General features: G+C 40.8%; 1 protein-coding gene across 1 annotated transcript; it reads left to right on the top strand.

The window, feature by feature from the left end:
• The first annotated feature begins 13,567 nt into the window (after nt 1-13,567).
• Nucleotides 13,568-14,023, top strand: LOC122109261 (late cornified envelope protein 1C-like). Its single transcript, XM_042681504.1, has one exon. The coding sequence runs from the start codon at nt 13,568-13,570 to the stop codon at nt 14,021-14,023; it is 456 nt and encodes a 151-aa protein (XP_042537438.1).
• Nucleotides 14,024-21,323: the final 7,300 nt, after the last annotated feature.

Below are 21,323 nucleotides of genomic sequence, written 5' to 3'. Positions count from 1 at the left end.
AGGAGCTGTGGATGGATGGGGGCCCTGCCTCCTGCTCTGGAAACATTGCTCTTCTAGCAGCCACAGCTCCCAGAGCGTGCTTGGTAACATCTCTGCAAAGATATTTAGAGGCTCTCCGCCTGAACCCCTTTGCATATACCTCTCAGCCTCCGCACACCTGCGTGTCAGACATCACCGCAGCCTCCTATGCGACTCCTCCTTTCTGCACCATCTTGAATTCTAGCCAGACAAGCCTGGGCGCTAGGGTGTTTCTTGGGTGTTGCTCAGAACATTCCTTAGCTGTCCTTCCTTCCTTTCCTCCAAGGCTCTGCTCTAAGTCTGCTTGGATTATTTCTCTCCTGTTCTCTAGCATCTAAAATCCAGCCCATGCTTCGGTACCTTTTTCTCGGAGCCTGTTCTTCTGTTTTTGTGTCTGCTTCTTTGGTCTGTTCTCACCCTCAGGAGTCTGTGCTGACTTAGAATTCATTGTATCAACTTACATCACCCATTGGGCGTCTGCTTTGCCACCTCGCTTGCCTTGTTGCTTCACTTTTCAGGCATGTCTGTCTGATCTGTCTAAACTGTAAACTCCCATCAAAATGGATCAGAGAATCCCTGAATTTTTGTGCCTGTCTTGAGACAAGTTCTCTTCTGATGACCAACTGTAGGAACTTAAGCAAAAGGAGATGTGTGACAATAAAGACATGATATACTCACAGCCTGAGTCCTGAGTAATACCTGCTCTTTATTCCTTCCTGACTTCTTGGTGAGGTTTGTGTGTGTGTGTGTGTGTGTGTGTGCGCGTGTGTGTGTGTGTGTGCGTGTTGCTGAGGACTGAATTCAGGGCCTTGCACTTGCTAGGCAAGTGCTTTTCCGTTTGAGACATACCCAATCTGAGTGATTTTTTTAAATTGTGATAAAATATATGCAATGTAAAATTGATCATTTAACCATCTTTTGTGTGTAGAGTGGAATGATTGGGCTACCATCACTGCTATCCATGTACAAAATTCCTTTTATCATGGAGAACACAAACTCAGCACCTCATAAACAATAGCATTGAATCCCTTACTTCCTCGAAACCCCTCAAAAGTACTAATCTACTTTCTAGCTCTATACATTTGACTGCACTGTTCTTATATCTACAAACAGACTGGCCTATTTCACTTACCATAATATTCTCCAGGGTCATCTTTGTTGTAGCCTGTGATTTAATGTTTATTCTTTTCTAGGATGCCTAATATTCCATTGCATATGTGTACATCAGACTTTATTAGTTCAGCAGTGAATGGGTGGACACTTGGCCTCCCACAGTTTGGCTACAGTTAATACCAGAAAACCAGAGATTGTTATGAGAAAAGAGGCATTTCTTCTAATAAGAGAATCACTGACTGCACAGTTCATTTATTCAGACAAGAGCATTTGTGGGCTGTCCTGGGGGAATAGACACTAATTATCAGGATGAGTAGCCTGCATATGCAGAGTAACTGGTTGCTGGTAGAAGGAAGTAGTATTTTGGTGTGCCTGATACCACCCCCCCCCCCCACCACCACCATGGCCTAGTGCTCATCCACAGAAGCAATGAGGATTGCTTCTGTGCCACTTCTATGGTTGTGTGTGTGTGTGTGTGAATCTATGTGCTTTCAAAGCTCAGTACCTTCTTTTATTTTATTCTCAGTACTGGGGATTGAATTGAGGGCCCTATGCTTACAAAGCAGGCACCATAGCACTTGGCAATGCTTCTAGCCCCTTTATGCGTTTATGCTGCTGATAGAATCATACTCTATACCAGGGCTAATCTGCACTGTGACCTTCCTATTTGTACTTCCACGTATCACTGGGGGTGATGGGTATATACCATTGCTCCCCTGCCATTGGTTGAGATTGGGTTATCACAAACTTATTTTTTGCCGAAGCTAATTATGAACTGCAATTCCCAGTCTTGGATTCTCAAGTAGCAAGATTTGGGGTCACTGCATCTGGGCACCACAGCTTAGGGCCTTCAAAACATGTTTGACCATTGGGTCTGTGACATCAGAAACATTTTATAGGATCTAACCATCCTTCAACACTAGCTTACATGACATTTACTGGTCATCTCTTCTGTTCTCCACTCTCCACCATTTTCCTGATGACTTACTTCTCTGCTCCTTGTATTTATCTTCTGCATGAACTAACTGAACAAAATGTGCACTGTCTGCAGAGCAGGACTTAGGACTCAAAAGTACAAGTAAAACCATTATAATGAAGACCTGCTAGCAAGACTTGCCCTTGAACCTCACATTACTGCTAACAGGTGTAGAGAATTTTTCTGTTGGAAAAGTTTGATGGACAGTTGGCCATGAATGCATTCATTGCTCAAGCTCCAAGCAGTACAAGGCAGACATCAGGCCAGATTCCTATGACTGTTGTTCAGTCATGGTGTCTTGGAGCAAGGGTCTGGCATCCACATCCAAGTGAAAGTAAGAAAGATTGTCCTTAAAGATCACACCTCCACTTTGGAACCCTCTGAAATTCTCTATCCTATTTCTCTTTTTAAACCTACTTTCCTCTTCATTATAGAATAAATAGATTTCATCAGATGTTCTCAGAGGACCTGCCTGACTAGGTCTAAAACCCTTCTTTGGAGCAGATTATTATGAAAGAGTGAAATGATTTGGGTTACTCAACTGAAAACTCAGAATCTCAGAGATTCATTCCAGGCTGACTAAATTTGGATTCAATAGGACCTATAATCCTAGCTACTCAGGAGGCTGAGATCTGAGGATTGCAGTTTAAAGCCAGCAGAGGCAGGAAAGTCCAAATAACACCAGAAAACTGGAAGTGGCACTGTGGCTCAAGTGGTAGAGAGTTCGCTTTGAGCTGAAGAGCTCAGGGACAAAGCCCAGGCCCAGAGTTCAAGCCCCACGATGGACGCCCCCCCCCCCCCCGCCTCCAAAAAAATAATTCTGACAATCTGGAGGTAAAAACTATTGCTTTAATGAATACCTAAGTATAAAGGCTTACTTAGTGCAAAGTTGACTTTGGTCTTAGCATAGATAGGATGTGGACATGTGGCAAAAATAGAACTGTTGTGGGAAGTTTTCTGTAATGGTGTGTGAAGCCAAACATTCCATTCACTAATCAAGAACTAAGACCAAAGAGTTTCCTCCTCCGTGTTCATAAACCTATCAACCTCCCTGTAAGTAAAGCACTCATATTATATCTCATGAAGTGGGGCCTACCATAGTTTAAAGATGAAAGGGAAACAGGAACCCAGCCACGAACATCTATTCTTCACCAAACTATATAAGGGAGAAATTCCATATCCCACAATTTATTCTTCAGATTAAAATAGCTTTGGATGGATAACCAAATAGAAGTGCCAAGTGTCAGGGAATAGCTCAGTTGTTTATACTCAAACACACAGGTCAGTAGTTCTAGTCATCTGAAAGACAGGCAGTATGCAGCTGGAAACTTTGTAGATGTGGAGGAGAATAGCTATGTGGTAAGCTCTACTTGATCCCTAGTCATAGAGTAGCTCTGAATTCTGGCATAGCAAGACAGCTTAGAGGATCCACAGAGCTGTGACTGAGACTACACAGAAAGAAAGGGTCAGGCTTAATGACCTTTGTGCTTCCCAATGCCCATGAACATGCAGCTCATTCTCCCAAAAGATGAAGCTTCCTGATATGAAAGGTGAAACTAGAATTTAGAAGACTGGAAAAAATTCAAGATGTGCCAAATCCATGCCTCATCCCCATCATCAGATCTTGTCATAAGAATCCTGAGCCAGTTTAGCATCCTTCTGCAATTTCCTAGAGTTATATTCATCAGGGAGAAAAAAATCACTCAGTACCATGCACCAACACATTGTTTACTTGGCAAATATTTATTGGACCTCTGCTATCTGCCAGGAACTGTGATTGGTCTTTGATGTACAATCATAAGAGTGTCAGACATGGGAGGTACAAGGTGATTGGTCAAGAGCCCAGGAAGCAACTATGACAAGTCAGAGATACAAAAGATGAGTGGGGATGAGGTGATAGATGGAGGAAGGAGGAGACTGTTCCAGGAAGAGGTAGCAGACTTAATGACATTCTGCCAACATGAATGACGATTTCAGGCAGTCCAAGGAGGAACAACCTTTGACTAAAGGATGTTTAAACATCTCTTGGTTATGGATGTTTAACCATTAGCTAAACATCTTTCTTGTTGCCTAACACTGTATGAATTTTTCTTTCTACTGGGGATTAAATTCAAAATTTCTCACGCTACCACTTGAGTCATGCCTTTAGTCCTTTTGCTTTTGAGTTGTTTTTCAGGTAGAGTCTCATGCTTTTGTCTGGGCCAGCCTCAGGGGCCATAATCCATCTGCCTCTGTCTCTTGAGAAGACAGGATTATAGAAGGATGCCACCATATTCAGCTAGGTTTTGAGATAGGGTCTTGCTAACTTTTTTTTGGTCCAATCTGACACCCTTCCAAGTAACTGAGATTACTGGGATATACCACTGTACCCAGCCTCATAGAAATATTTTTTTCTTTTCACATTTTTTATTGTCAAGGTGATATACAGAGAGGTTACAGTTACATAAATAAGGTAGTGAGTACATTTTTGTCATATTTGTTACCCCTCCTCTCATTTTTCTCCTACTCTACCTCCCCCACCCTCCTCTCCAAGTTGTACAGATCATTTCCAACATGTTGTCGTGTGCATATTGCTGCTGCATTGGTTCCCCCCTTGCCCTTTGACTCACCATTCTGTTGTTCCCCTTCCCTTCCATAATTCAGATAAACTCATCATATTTGATTTTGGTGCCCTCATAGAAATATGCTTATGTATCACAACTTCATCCTCCATCCTGTTCCACTGAACTTTTTAAAAAAATCAACACTTCAAAGAAAGACTTGAAAACAGCCTACCTTTTGAGTGACTTCAAGTCACACACAGAGAGAATTGAACTGCAAACTTCTGATTCATCATGGTTTACCATGAAATTGATATGATAACATCTAATATGATGAAGATGGCAGTAAAGTTCAGCATTTATAATATAGATCAGCTGTCCTTGTAGATGAATGGGTTATGTACAGCTGAGTATGTGGGGGGAAAGGTTGATTGATTAAAACCCTTGTATGGGAGAAAGGTGAGATTGTGTGTGTCAGATGGTGCCGATGTCTTGTTATCAATAGCTCTGCCTTATAATGTGCCACTGACAATGCATACTCAGGAATTTGTGAAGCCAGAGCTAAGGTGTGAGGCCAAGTTACGGTGACCAGCTATTGTCAGCCACTGCTCAAGGTTAAAAACCTTTCTCCATATGTTCAACAACTTGAAAAACTTCTACTAATTATTTACTCCATTTTATAAAAGTTAAAAAAAAAAACAAAAATAGAGACTAACTAGATTCAAGGACATTGCCTAAGATTGATTATGCACCATTCTAAGCCTGGGGTCACCGTGTCCTGAAGGAGGAACATCTTACTTTCTTATAGAAGAATGAGTAATGTTATACTTTAAAAGAAGTAATACATTTCCAGCCCTCACTATTTGAAGTACTGTCAAAGGATCAGCCAAATATCAAAAGTAAAGAGTATAAATTCCGTGAATAAAAACCTTGAAGAGAAGATTCTGTATAGAAATTAGGAAAACAGAATTGCATGGGAATGGAATGCACTATGTAAGATCCCAGCCTCCAAAGAGTTTAAATTATAGCTGAAAACAATAACACACAGTAGCCAAGCCTTTAAGACATCTAAAATGTATAAACTGCCTTAAAACTAAGCGCAGCGTAACACTGGGGGTGACATGAATGTTAAATCTACATAGAGTAAGAAAGGAAGGGAGAGTGAACTCGGTATAGGGGATAAAGGGACCACAGGGATGTAGAACCCTAAACCAGCATCAGTGGAAAAGGCATGGTAAAGACATCTTGAGATATAGGTTTGAGCCCAGTCCCACTACTCACAGTTTAAAGAGCTTAACTCCGGCAATTTCCATAATAGTAAGCTTCACCATTATAAATTGTAGCTTAGCCAAGCAACAGTGGCTCATGCCTATAATCCTAGCTACTCAGGAGGCTGAGATCTAAGGGTCATTGTTCAAAGCCAGCCCAGGCAGAAAAGTCCCTATGAGACTATTACCTCCAATTAACCACTCAAACACTAGGAGTGGAGCTGTGGCTCAAAGTGGTAGAGCACTAGCCTTAAGCGAAAGAGCTCAGGGGCAGTGCCCAGGCCCTGAGTTCAAACCCCATGGCCAACAAAAAACAACATGTAGCTCAATAACATACTTCTGTCTGGGTCTCTGTGGCAATTAAATGAGATAAGTTATTTAAACATATGCTGTATGTAATGATATACTAAAAATATATTTGCTTTGGCAATGCAATATTCATCCCTAAGGAAAGCAGAGGAAGGAGATTTTAAAAAGAGGCTTAACAAACCGCCAGCAAAGGCAGGATGAGCTAAAATGGAGCATAGGACAGGTCAAGAAAAGCTTCAGAGAGGAGAAAGTAAAGGAGTAAGGGGATGTGGAATAGCAGAGGAGGAGAGGCATGGGTATATTGGAGGTGGAAAGTGGCTTGGGTAAACTCTACATCTAGGAAAAGTAAAAGATGGGTAGACAAGAAGCTCAGATACCTTGGTGAACATTGAGTTAAAGGACAGGGAAGCGAGCAGCTGGCATGAATGCTCATCAGCATACTGACTGGATGCCACCCAATCAGGTGGCCTGTGTCACACGGTTCCTTGGATAAGCTAGAGGGAGACAAACACCAGAGAGAGGCATTTCAGCTAATCAGAAATGCTACTCAGGCTTAAATTAGGATAGGATCCTCATCACTGAAAGGGGTGCTGGCTTGACCTCACCTGAATAAAAAAGCTGGGCAGAGCAATTAATTAATTAAGCAGTCATTTCTACATACCACACAAGCATTCTTCAGATGTTTATTTTGCTCAATCATTAGCCCAGGAACTGCTTCCAATGGATAGGTTTTAATCCTCTTAAATAACAGGAAGGATTCTTAAGGTTGGATCTAAATTTTGGTATTTTGATAGCTGGGGAGAGATTGTTTTTCTTCCCTCTATGAAATGACATTTGGCGGATGGTAAAGTTTTTAATAACATTCTTTGCTTCTACAACTAGATAGCAATAGTTTTCCTGACCAAGTATGACTTTACATGGCCAAATACTCTTTTTCAAGGTGAAGATGATAAAGAAGGGTACTAAGTCCCTCCTCTTCTCTTACCATTAATAACTGCCAGTTTGAAGGAAAGAAGCTCAGACCATACCTTCAGGGTATACCTAATTCAGCAGAGTGTTGTCTTTCCCTTCCCCCCATTCCACTAACCCAATTCACTGACAGGTCCTGTCCTGGGTGTGTGTACTAGTGGGAGGGGGAATAGAGAAGGTGAATATAATAAAAATACATATGTACATGTGTGAAAATGGAACAATGAAGCTATTTGAAGTTGGTTTGGGAAGGGAAGGGAGTGGAGGAAGTGACAGAGGAGGGTGAGTCTGATGGAAATGATGGTATGAGGTCCAACAATGCCCCTTTGTATAATTACTTGATGATACTAAAAACATGAGATAAAGGAGTTTCTGTTGCTTCCTTTTTCTGAAATACCTGGTGATATCAGATGCTTATACAATTGTTCAATGGTGAACACAAAATTCTGTCTTATTGTATTACCTGGTTTCCTGACTATATGAGATTATTAGAATAAGCATCATTATATAACAAATATTTTCCTATTATTTAAAACAGCATCTTTAATTTTAATCTGTTTTGTTCCAAGTGATGTAAGAATATTGGTCTTATGTTCAAGGAACTTACTGAATTCTTGCTATTTCAAATTTGCTACCAAGGACATTCTTTATTTTTGGGGGGGGGGGGGTCCGGTCATGGGGCCTGAACTCTGGGTCTGGGTGCTGTCCCTCAGCTCTTCAGCTCAAGGCTAGCGCTCTACCACTTGAGCCACAGCGCCACTTCCGGCTTTTTTCTTTTTGCTTATGTGGTGCTGAGGAATCAAACCCAGGGCCTCATGCATGCAAGGCAAACGCTCTACCCCTGAGCCACCGTCCCAGCCCCACCAGGGACATTCTTATGCTTATGTTTTTTTCCTTAGCATTCCCTTAGCTCCTTAAATTAAATTCCTAGGTGTTCAAACACTGGAAAAAAGCTACACTCATCATACATTTTAATTCATTTGTACACCATTCAGTGTGTTGGATGACTGAATTTTCATTTTGTCATGAAGGATAATTATGCCAGCTTATTTTCACACACACAAAACATGGGTGTCCTATTGTATATATCCAACACTAAGAAGTGTTTGGTATTTTTAAATAAAAAAGTCAATTAATGCATGTTACATACATGTATACAGTATAATGTCATATTTTGATTCATATGTTCACTGAGTGGTAAACAATTCAGGGTAAATGGTGTATCTATCACCTTAGAGTTTCATTTATGGTGCATATATTCAGATTCATCTCTTTTAATCATTTGGGAAACATAATCTGTTATTGTACCATAGAATAGCCCAGTTTATTCCTCCTATCAGCTAATATGTGTTAGGTATTCAAGTTTCACCAACTTGACATAGATGAAAATATTTCCAGAAAAATAACCAAGAAATGTCCTTTTTTGTTCTTTCTTTGTGTCATGGAACAGATCCTAAGGCTCTGTTGAACTTTCGGCAATGTGTATGGTTTTTCTGGTGTGCACACTGCTTGCCATGTGCTATGCTCTTCTTTTCCTGGCAGACAGGTGCATCACCTATTGATTTGTAAGAGTGGATTTTTATATGCCCAAGCGAATGATTCATACTTTACAACTGACATTTCTTTCTATCTTGTTTATAGCATTCTCTGCTATATGGATTTAAAAATGTAAACATCCTTACCATTTAAAAATTTTATCTTTCCTTTTCCTTTTACTTCAGTCAAAATAATTTTCTTTCTCAGTGAATTAGAAGTCCTATTTTCTTTGAAGTACATAATTTAAAATGATGTATAATGCAAAATAAGGGAACAGAATGACTTTAATTCCTATCTTGGGAAGGGGTGGAGGGAAATTTATCAAGTTTGAATTGCTTCAGATGGATGTCCATTCGCTGTGTTTCTTCCCATCCTCTGAAAAGGTGAGGTGCAAGACAGATGCCTTTGCTGAATATCTGACCTTCAAAACCCACTCTCTGCCAGCAAATCTTTTTTGCTCTGTTGAAACAGTACTCATTCATGTGAACTTAGTAGCCAAGGCTTAGAAATGAGTCACCATGGTGCTTTACCATGCTGCTGACTTGTTGCCTGCATGGGCAAATGAATTGATACTTAGGTGTTGCCCTAACCAGAGCCTGAGGTAGGGTTGAATGGCATCTCAGTTCATAACCCAGGAATCTTAAGCTGGACTTCTGAGTAGCCTACCTGTGTAGCCAAGGAATTCATATCCTGACTTCTCCCATACTAAGCTGTTGAACAACCTGAGAGCAAACCTCATCCTTGAGTAATTCAGAAGGAGATTTCTGTGGGACACAGCACCACTGCCCCTGTGCATGGGACAGCCTTGAGTCACATGGAAAAGCTACTTGCAAATTCTCAGTTGCCACTTGCATACTCCTGCTCAAAAATCTTAGGGGGATATACAAGAATATCACATTCAAACCCTTTGCTCAAGGAATAATCAGTCTTATATCAGAGATATGTTGCATGAAGTGAAAAAGAACACAAATGAAGCAGGAATTAGCTTACTCAAAGTAGGGTTAATAGACCAAATTGTCTTTAGATAAGGTTGCCCTAATCTTAACAAAGCATAGAAAATCCTGTAGAAAGAGTAGAGCTGGTTGTCCAGTTTCTTGAATGAAAGGCTAAGTAGTTTAAGCCATATACTTGAGAAGATTTTATTTAATGATAACATGACTACAAAACATATCCAAACTGGACATACTTGATATTAAAGAGGGCTAGGCTAACATATTGAGACAAACTCAAACTGTCCCTAGCAAACTGGGATGTCTATAATCATCCTATTAACTAGCCATAGACAATGATTTCTAGATGAGTTCTGTGGAAGTAGAGCTACTTGGAATAAAACCTAAAAGGTAAGAAGCAAAGAAAGAGCCCAGAAAATAACCAGAAGTATACACACCAAAATCTTTATGAAATATCTATGTGTGTACACTTACATTAACACACATTTAGTCTCTCACTATATTACTAACATACCCCAACACATCTATATAAAACATATTCATATATTGCAACTACATGTAAACTGGCTGCCCTCTTTCTCTGAGGACCTAGGTATTTGTTAATGCATTCTATTATCCTACTTACTCATAAACTTCAGTTTCTTCTCAGTATATTTGCCACTGACAAGGGGGAGAGAGATTTTATCTCATTATTCTTCTGATTTTAATGTGCTTTCTTCTAATTGATTACTTGGGTCTATTTTGGAATTGTAGACCAACTCGGACCATCTGTGAATGTCTGCTCTTTCTCTTCATCTACTGAAAGTAGAATGGTAGAAAAACCTTCTTTAATAATGCAAACCTAGAGGAGAATTGCAGGGGCTCAAAGCAGGTAGAGGTCCTCGTCCTCTGTCCTCAAAAGTGTTCCTGGATTTCAGGTTTGGCCTCCCTTATCTTCTTCTCTCCTCTTTGCCCTTTCTTTCTTCCACCTGTTGGGCTCCTAAAAATGGAGAACTGTCACTCCACATAGGTAGAGTGACGCAGAATTCATCGGGTCTTCCACACAAATTCCTTTCCTGGCTGTGTCTGGTCAAATATATCAAATATACTTAAAATACACATAAGTAAACAAAATATTTAAAACGGGCTAAAATGCAAAACAAGAGCAGACAACTTAAATAAAAGTAAACAACCTTTACCATCTTTGGATTTACTATCTTCGGAAAGCAGTAATGTCTTTAAAATGGGTTTTATTTTCCTTTATTAAGAAATATGCAAGCCAGGCACTGGTGGCTCACTCCTGTAATCCTAGCTACTCAGGAGGCTGAGATCTGAGGATCGCAGTTCAAAGCTAGCCAGGGCAGAAAAGTCCATGGGACTCTTATCTTCAATTAACCACCAGAAAACCAGAAGCAGGGCTGTGGATCAAGTGGTAGAGCACTTGCCTTGAGCTGAAGAGCTGAGGGACAGCGTCCAGGCCCAGAGTTCAAGCCCCGCAACTGACAAAAAAAAAGTGCAGGTAAGGTGGGCAGGCAAATAGAGAAGAGGAAGGGTGGATGAATAAATCCATAATATCCAATCTAGATATGTGAAAATGGAGGCAGGTAACGTGAGGTGTTGGGAGGTGACGGGGGAGGGAGGGGATGGGGCGGGGGGGGGGGGGGGGGGGGGGGGAGGGGGGAGGGGGAAGGAATGATGAAAGAGGTGGCACTGTTCAAGATACATTGTGCTCATAAAGTGATATGTTGAATAGAAACTCCTTTGTACATCTCCTTAAAACTAATTCTTAAAAGGAAATGTAAAGGCATTTCATTTTTATAGACTCTTTTCTTATATTCGTTTATTGACTAGCTCGATGTACTTGTTTGTACTTTTTACCATCTGTACTTTATAACTAAAGAAATAAACAAAATGAGCTAAAATCAAGTCAACATGGGTTACTAAGTCTGATGGATATAAGGTTATTACAAAGCAAAGGAATACATAGGGCTTAACAGGTTTCTTTGTTTGTTTAAAGAATAAAATAAAATATTTTGCACTGCTGTGGCATTTCTATTGCAGTTACTCAACTCTGCCACCCTAGAATGAAAAGGACCACAGACAAGGAATTAATATGGATGATTCTAAATAACTCAAATATTATGGATAAAGGACGTTGAGTTTAATGCAATATTTGTGCATGAGGAAATATTCTAGGATTTACATTCTCAATAATTCAAAGACAAGCCAAATATTCTTAGCTCATGGGGTATAGAAATTGGCTACAGATGGAGTTTTGAAAATTCCTGGTAGTTAAGAAGGTGACTTAAATTTAAGTGAAAAATAATTACATGTATAAATTACAATCCAAGTCAGGATGCAAAAAGGAAAAAAATAAGGTTTTACAAGCAATAAGAACATAAAGGAATCGTGAACTCAAGTTCCAATAAGACATAAGAGACACTAAAGATTAGCATTAGTTAAAGTGAATTAAGCAGAGCACACATAAATTTGTCATTCTTGTTTCTGCAAGGCCCGATTTCTAGCAAGGAAGAAACAGCTTCCCTGAGCCCCACGGAAGGAGGCTGGTGAGGAGTATCTGGTCACCCATCCATCATGGGACCATGTGGGCGTCAGGAGGCGGGGCCTCCCATGCTTAGGCCCTGTCTCACAGGCTGGCGCCAAGCCCTACACCAGGATAAAAGGGCCCAGGGACAGGGCACCTCCATCCACTCACCTGCTGAGGTGCCCAGTGTTCCTGTGCTGCCTGTGATCACAGTAAGTGTCCTATGGGACGGGGCAGTGGCTTCCCCAGAGGGGTGCCAGACTAGAGTTAGAGAGGAGCTGGCCAGAGTGCTGCAGGCTGGAGGACATATTGTCGGTAGAGGAAGGTTTAGGGAAGACCGAGGGGTGGGATACACGGGAGACTCTGGCACCAATGGGAGGCCCATTGGTGGAATTCAATGGAGAATTCAATATCTGTGTTTTCGAGGCTCTGGAGAAAACAAATGGGTTCTCAGTGAAATGGGGATTCTAAAGCCTAGAGAGTGGCTCCACTTGACCCCACCTCAGCTGAAATTTCCCTAACTATAGAGGAAGAACTGGAGCTAATTCAGGAGCCCGGGAAACTCTGGGCTTAGGGAACTAACAGGGCAATGAGTCTGGGATTTGTTCACATAATTACCAGGGTGTTTGTTAACCACTAGCCTGAGACTTGCCATTCCAAACCATCAGCCTCAGCAGGCAGTGTGCTAGGGATATCTGGTCTAGGCTGACATGGGGAGTGAGGCACTAGAGTTCAGGTCCTAACTCTGCAGGAATTGAGGGTTTTATCCGTCTTTCCTTTAATGGTGTAAGCTTACTGGCCTGCTAATCTCCAAGGTCTTTTGCAATATTGACTGGAAGAGGGGGGAACACTGCAAGTTAGAATAAAAGGGAATAATTATATGTTCTTCATATATATATATATATGTATGTATATATTTGAATGACTTAAATTGAATAATTACAAATCTGAAGACAACCTGATTAATTTCCTCTGCCACTTATTACACTGTGACTCAGACATATTTTATAATATGCGTTGATCTCAGCTTACTAAGACCAATATAATACTGTATAATAGATGGCACTTATTTTATTTATAGGTGATGATGAGATGCGTACTTGATAATTAGAAGTAAAACTAATTATAAGAAATAATACATTATAACATTTTCATATATGTATAAAAAGTGTTTTGATCATATTCACCACCGTAGTAGTAATCACTCTATTTTTATGAAAAATAAGTTCATAGAAAGTTATCTAAAACAAAGATTAAAACTACTAGAGATGATGATTTGCTTATATTGCAATGCTAGGTGAGTTGTAATGAGGGTCTGACTTGTGTCTGATTCTCCTTCAGCTCCTGAACTCCTGCCTGCCAAGATGTCCTGCCAGCAGAGCCAGCAGCAGTGCCAGCCCCCTCCCAAGTGCACCCCCAAGTGCCCTCCCAAGTGTCCTGCCCCCAAGTGTCCCCCAAAATGCCCCCCTAAGTGCCCTCCAGCCTCTTCCTGCTGTAGCCTTGGCTCTGGGGGCTGCTGTGGCTCCAGCTCTGGAGGCTGCTGTGGCTCCAGCTCTGGGGGTGGCGGCTGCTGCCTGAGCCACCACAGGCCCCGCCGATCTCTCCGACGCAGACACCAGAGCTCTGGCTGCTGTGGCAGCAGCGGTGGCAGCAGCTGCGGTGGCAGTAGTGGTGGCAGCAGTGGCTGCTGTGGAAGCAGTGGAAGCAGCAGCTGCTGTGGCAGTAGCGGAAGCAGCAGTGGCTGCTGTGGTAGCAGCGGAGGCAGCAGCTGCTGTGGCAGTAGCGGTGGCAGTAGCCAGCAGTCTGGAGGCTGCTGCTGACCTGAACCATAAAGATCTTAGACAAGCAATGCTGGAGGAACTGAAGTGCAGAAGACCTGCCCCCTCCCCCCCTTCCTGCTCTCCCTCCCTTCTCCCTGTGTCCTCTATGCCCAAAGCTCTGGGATATTGAAGTCTTCCTGTAAAAGGTTCTGAATTTCCCCACTTGCTAAAGTCCCGGTTTTCTTCAGTTTACAACATAATAAAGCCTTTCCTACTGAGCATCACCAGACTCTTGCTTGTTTTCTAACCAGTGTCATCCTTATAGATTGTGTCAGCAGCTAGGGCTCACCCTGCCCTGGCCAGGACAGAGTGTGGGTCAGGTGGCTGATGTGCATGGATGGGGCTTGGCGAGTAAACTCCAGCCACCTTTCCTGCACATGGAGAGGGCTCGTCCAATCTGGGGGTGGCCAGGGAGGTCTATTACATATTATGTGCTTCTGACTATGTCTTATTTCATACCTATTGCCTTACCATTTTTGTAAGAGCTTTGATGATATTTATAGCAGTCAGTGTGATATCAAAACACAGAAACTGCTAACTACTTTTCTCACTACTGTAGAATATGATCACAAGCCAAGTACCCATGAAATGGAAGGTAGAAGGTTCCTTATTAGATACTTGCCCAGTGGGCAGAGATGAAATATGAAAAAAATGAAGAATTAAATCAATGCAAACCAACTAGTCATTTTTCTTTCTTGTATTTCTTTATTTTCTCCCATGAATACTTTATTAGAGAACTGACTTCCCTAACTTGAAGGCTACCTAGGAAGCAGGCACAGTGAGACCCTGTTTCAAAAACAAAATAACCTTTAAAAAAAGCCTAAAACCTTTTGAGAATATGAAGTGGTAGAACTCTTGTCTAGCATGGGTAAGGCCCTATGAGAATATGAAGTGGTAGAACTCTTGTCTAGCATGGGTAAGGCCCTAGCTGAGTTTTCTCTTACACACACACACACACACACACACACACACACACACACACACACACACACACACACACCAGCAGAAAGTAGACTTGATGATAAGCAATGACAAGAGGAGAATAAAATGTAATGGTGGATGGATATCATCATAAGATAGTCCACTAACTATGAAAATGTCATAATGAAACATTCTGTCCCTTTAATTAAAAATTCAAAACAGAGATATTAAAAAGTGGCAAAGTATTATAAAAATGCTGGAAGAAAACAGTAACTTAGGAAAAGGTATGATGCATACTATATCAATGGGACTTGAACTGTTCATAAGCAGAGGATTCATACAAATTAAGAATAAACAAAAGTGGGATTGCTGGGATATATATATATATATATATAGTGGAATTCTATACCTCCATCAGAAAGAATGTCACTGCCCCATTTGTTAGGAAATGGAAAGACTTGGAAAAAATTATATTAAGTGAATAAAGCCAGGCCCAAAGAAACATAGGTCCCATGGTTTCCCTTATTTGCAATATGTCTAGGACAAGCAGACAAGGTCAAAAGCTATGTACATATGACCATATAAGATGATGCTAAGTGAAATGAACCTCAAGATAGGGACACAAGAGGTTTTTTATCTTTCTTGCTGTTGTTTTTAATGTATTTATAATGTACTATGTGATTTTTTTGTTTCTTTTGTATGTTCTTCGCCCATGGTATAACCCCTGTTTTCCCTGTATTTGATTCTAGTGCCCTGCATCTTCTTTATACATTTTTTCCAATTTGGGGAGGGGAAGGGAAATAACAAAATGCTTAAACATGATACAGGTTGACCCATTGTAACAATGAGATATACAAGATAGTATGTTGAAAACGAACTTTACAACCTCAGGGGGAGGGCGGAGTTGGGGAGATGGGGAGGGAAGGGATGGTAGGGGAAAAACAAAGGAGGATGTAACAATGCTGGATAAGAAATGTACTCATTACCTTATTCATGTAACTGTAGCCACTCTGTAAGTATCTTTACAATAAAAAATATATACCAAAAAAGAAAAAAAGAAAAGACAAGAATAAACAAGCAAACAATCCTGTAAATTATTTCACAAGTGAAACATTAGATTCAAAACTACAGAGTTACTGCAGGTTTGTTGGGCCTGGATCCAAGAGACTAGGAAGTGAGGTATACCATAGGCTAATGCTCCAAGAAAAGCACGAGGAAAACTCACAAGGCTAATAGAATACTTAACAGCAGGTCTGGATGAAAAGCATACACACACACACACACACACACACACACACACACACACACACACACACATACTCCCCCCACACACTCTCTCTCACACGCATATATCCATGGAAGAAATCCTCAGGAAAGGTTTGGAAGAAGTCAAGCCCTTCTCACAGGCTGGAGAGTGAGTTATTCCTTTGAATTTGGCTGTGACTTCTTCAATGTAGTGCTGAAAGCACAAGGAATAATATTAAAAACAAAAAACTTGCATTCTGCCATTATTAAAATGTCTTTGCATCAATAAATACAATCAACGCAATGAAAGGACCAAGTGTGGAAGGGTAGGAAATACTTGGAAATATGACAGAGAGCTAGTACACAGAATATGCAACAAATGCCTACAACTAATGAACAAAAAAATTTTCAGCCTGATAGAAAATGAAGGGAGGATTCAACTGGATTTTTCTCCAAAAAAGATAAAAAATGATGAACAAACACATGAAAATAGGTCCAGGTCAATATATATAAAAAACATAGTGAAGTATCTTTTAAACCCCAAAAGAATGACTACTAAAAACAAAAGAAAAGAGAAAGTAATGGTTATGGATAAGGATGTAGAGGAATCTGAGCATTTGTTCATTGATGGAAGGAGTATAAAATGGCATAATGACTATGAAAACAGTGGTGTGGCTCTTCAAAAATTAAACAGGACAATATTTAACATACCAAACAATTGATATCTAGGCTCATAACAGCATTATTCATAACAGGAAAAGGTGGAGGCAATTCATTTATCCATCTACAGATGACTGCATAAAGAATATGTGGCATATATATATATTTATTTGAGAGATTTACACATAAGCATAAAATGAGCAGTAAAATAAACCAGTGACAAAATACAAATCCTATCTATGATACTATTAAATATTAACTCTATTTTATTATAAGAACATTGTTGCATAGTTTTAATTTTTAAAGGATTTGTAGAGGTAGGGAAACAAAGAAAATGTGTAATATATTTTGTGTTAGATCTGGAGCTCACAGTAAAGATAATTATTCACTTTGAATTACTTCTAGTTAGAGCTCAGCGGTGGTGCCTTCTATTACTCCATGAGAGGCTGAACATTTGACCACATAAAGAGACATTTTGACAAACAGAAACCCTGAGAAGGTCAATGTTGGAAGGCCAAGATGTTCACATTGACCTGCTGCCTAAGCCATAAAAGCTCACAGCAAGGCTTAATTCCAGCCTTCCTCATGCAATAGGCTGCTGATTCATCATTCCATCCAGAGCAGGTCAGCTGAGGACCAGAGCAGGTCAGCTGAGGACCTGGGTGCTGCCCTGCACAGAGACAGAGGCCTGGACTACATGGCATCTCAGCCCCTACAAGTCAGAGGTTGAGAGTCTGAGAAGATCCACCATTGTGCAAGCCTCAGAATCAATACCTGACATGCCCCCTTACAAAGTACTTTGGAACAACCTGAGCAGGAGAACAAATGTTATGCCCAGCTGAGACAGTGGTGGATCTCTCAAGGTCATGTGGCCACACATTACATTCCTCACTGTGCTGTGTCAGAGTGTAGATTGCTACAAGTATGGCCTAAGGCAAAAGGAATAGCTACTTATAATGTGTAAAGTCAGTGCTCATGCCAGTGAGAGGTTTTAAAGTCACAAAATACCCTCTGTGTGCATAGCCCTGGGTTGAATTAATATGGGTGTAGAAATATAAAACCCATACCAAGCTTCCAAAGAATTTATGATAGTCTCATCCAATGGTATGTCACATGATGGAGTAAAAGAAAATGAGCAGGGCACCCATGGCTCATGCCTGTAATCCTAGCTACTCAGGAGGCTCAGATCTGTTCAAAGCAGCCCGGGCAGGAACGTCTGTGAGACACTTATTTCTAATTAACCACCAGAAAACCAGAAATGGTGCTGTAGCTCAAGTGGTAGAGTGCTCACCTTGAGCTGAAGAGCTCAGAGCCAGCACCCAGGTCCAGAGTTCAAGACCCATGACCAACAAAAAAGAAAAGAAAAGGAAAAGAGTGGAAGAAGATTAGGCTAACAGAGATGGTAAAAGAGGATGAATATGGCCAAAATAGATTATTTGCATGTATGAAAATAGAACAAATTAACCTGTTGAAATTGTTTGGGGAAGAGAGAAGAGCATAAGGGGCAATGATGTGTGTGGAAGGGTATTGATTGGAATATATTGGATACATGTGTAAAAAAAACATGATAAAATTCCCCTCTGGTATAACTAATGTGTACTAATAAAAGTAGTCCTAAAAATGTCAGATGCTGGCTGGGAAGGTGGCTTAGTGGTAGAGTGCTTTCCTTGCATGAATGAGGTCCTAGGTTCGATTCCTCAGCACCACATAAGCAGAAAAAACCGGAAGTGGCACTGTGGCTCAAGCGGTAGAGTGCTGGCCTGGAGCTGAGGGACAGCATCAAGGCCTAGAGTTCAGGCCCCACTACCAACAAACAAAACAAAACAAAAAAATGTCAGATTCCAAACACTCATTACCTTTAAACCCTGTGGGTTTGGAGAAAAGTCATGAAAATCTAGGAGATGGAGAAAGGACAGGGGCTTAGAAACTAACAGCACAAATACATTCATGTGGAAGTACTAAAGATTCTTGCTCTTAACATTAACTACCTCCCTGTGTTCTCATCTGGGGGAGTAGACTTAACAATATCTCATAATGCTGTTCCTTTCTGGTCTCTCTTCATATGATCTCCAGAACTTCAAAACCTTATAGCAAGACAAAGAGCCAATCTGTTACTTCTGTTGCTTGTTACACACTCCTTACCTGCTTTACATCTTGCTCTTGACCTATGCATGTCCACATTAGATAAAAAAGAACTATTACAAAAAGATACACATGGAAGTCAGACATGGCAGCACATGCCCATCATCCCAGCTACTCAGGAGGTAGAGATAGCAGGATCTGGGTTTGATGCTGGACTAAGAATTAGAGAATTTATGTAAAAAGTAAACTAAAAGCAAAAGAATTGACCTTGAGTTTAGTCCTCAGTATCACCTAAGTAAATAATAATAAAAAGAATAAAATAAAATAAAATAATAAAATATTAATAAAATAAATAATAAAAATAATAAAAAATAATAATAAAAAGAATGAAACTTAAAAAATATATATGAAAAGAATGATGTATATTTCAGGAGTACATATACTAAAAGTGGAAAACAGATATTACCCCATGCACAAGAGTAGCATGCATTGTTAAAAAAGATGACATTGATCAAGATGCACATATTCATGAACTGCTTTGTTGACTGACAGCTCCTTTGTACAGGTACTTAAAGAATGAAAAAGAAAAGGGAGAATAGCATTCATATTTGTGTAACTTTCCACATTAAAGAAATAGAACAAAATTAAAGTCGGATGCCAGTGGCTTACACTTGTAATCCTAGCTACTCAGGAGGCTGAGATCTGAGAATCGAGGTTCAAAACCAGCCCAGGCAGGAAAGTCCATGAGACTCTTATCTCCAGTTGACCACCAGAAAATTGGAAGCAGAGCTATGGCTCAAAGGAGTAGAGTGTTAGCCTTGAGCAAAAAGAGATTAAGGACAAGAGGTTCAAGACCCACAATCAACAACAACAACAACAAAATTTAAACAAAGTAAACTATAAACAAAGATGCCAGTGAGATTCAGTCTCATCAGAAGGAATATATATATATATGCATATATATATATATATATATATGTACTGTATTTTTATTAGTATGCATTAATTGTAGAAAATAATGGACTTTGTTGTGACATGTAATATACATGTAAGATATAGTTGATCATGCCCGATTACCCACAGTGAATATTTTGCCTTCAAAGAGACATATCTTCATTGTGTACTTAGCAAGTTACACATTTCATACATTGAGTCCATCAGATTCCAAATCTATCACATATACTCTATGTGTATGTGTCTTTGTATGCGTATGCTCATTCATGAGCTTTTCTCCTTAATTCTCATTGATAGTCTATTATGACCATTAAAATGGAAAATTATACAGGATAAATATCTTTCAACAGTTGTACCTAGTACATTTGTGTTTCTTGTTGGACTTGTGTAGATGTTCATATGTACCCATACAGCATAGATTGTCAGAGCACAGAACCGAAATAAACATATATAAAAACTACAAGAATGTTTAGAATAGTCCAACCAAGTCTACCTGGAACATAGATCAGCTTAGGAAGAGATTGAAAACAAGACAAAATGATCACGGAGGTGCTCTCCAGGCAGGTATTCTTCAAGTGAATAATGTCAGTGGTGTCAGGACTTCACTTCCTTATCTCACATCTAAGTCATAGTCTAAGCTGGAAGCAGCATCCCTCAGCCCCATGGACTGAAGCTGGTGAACTTTGGGTCATCACCATGCTCAGGACCATGTGGGCGTCAGGAGTTCAGGCCTCCCATGCCTAGGCCCTGTCTCACAGGCCGGGTCAGAGCCTTCCACTAGGATAAAAGGGCTCAGGGACAGAGCACTTCCATCCACTCACCTGCTGAGGTGTCCAGTGCTCCTGTGCTGCCAGTGACCACAGTAAGTGTCCAGTGGGACCAGGGGCAGGGGCTTCTGCAGAGGAATGACAGACCAGAGCTAGAGGGAAGCTGACCTGGGTGCTGGGAATGGAACCCATGATTTTAGTAGAAGCAGGAAGGCTGAGGGTCTGTGGGACCCTAGAACCAATAAAAGGTATTAGGGAGAATTGGTTGCCTGTGCCTTTGGGTTCTGGAGAGAACAAACTGTTCCTCAGTGGAATGGACCCTCAGGATAGAGGCACAGAAAATGGCTTTATTTGGGCAGGCTTGGGGAGAGGACCTCCCCTCTACATCATTTCCTCTACCTGTAGAGGAAGAACTGGAGACAGGTGGTGGGGACCAGGGATAAGTCTGGGCTTAGGAAACCCACAGAAGCATGGGATTTGTTCACGTACTTGCCAGGATGATTAGGTCAACCATCAATCTGAGACTTGTGATACCTGAGTCTCTCCATCAGATGGTGATCTCAGGACATCTTGCTCTGGGCTGGCATGAGGGGGCCAGGGTTCAAGTCCTAGATCTGAAGGAATTGATGGGGTTATCAGTCTTTGCTTTATGGGAGTAACCATCCTTTCTT

The sequence above is a fragment of the Dipodomys spectabilis genome, unplaced genomic scaffold (assembly GCF_019054845.1).
Source record: "Dipodomys spectabilis isolate Male_0828 unplaced genomic scaffold, ASM1905484v1 ptg000069l, whole genome shotgun sequence".
NCBI lineage: Eukaryota > Metazoa > Chordata > Mammalia > Rodentia > Heteromyidae > Dipodomys > Dipodomys spectabilis.
Note: the sequence above shows the minus strand (reverse complement) of the source record. Positions and strands in the feature narration are given on the sequence as shown.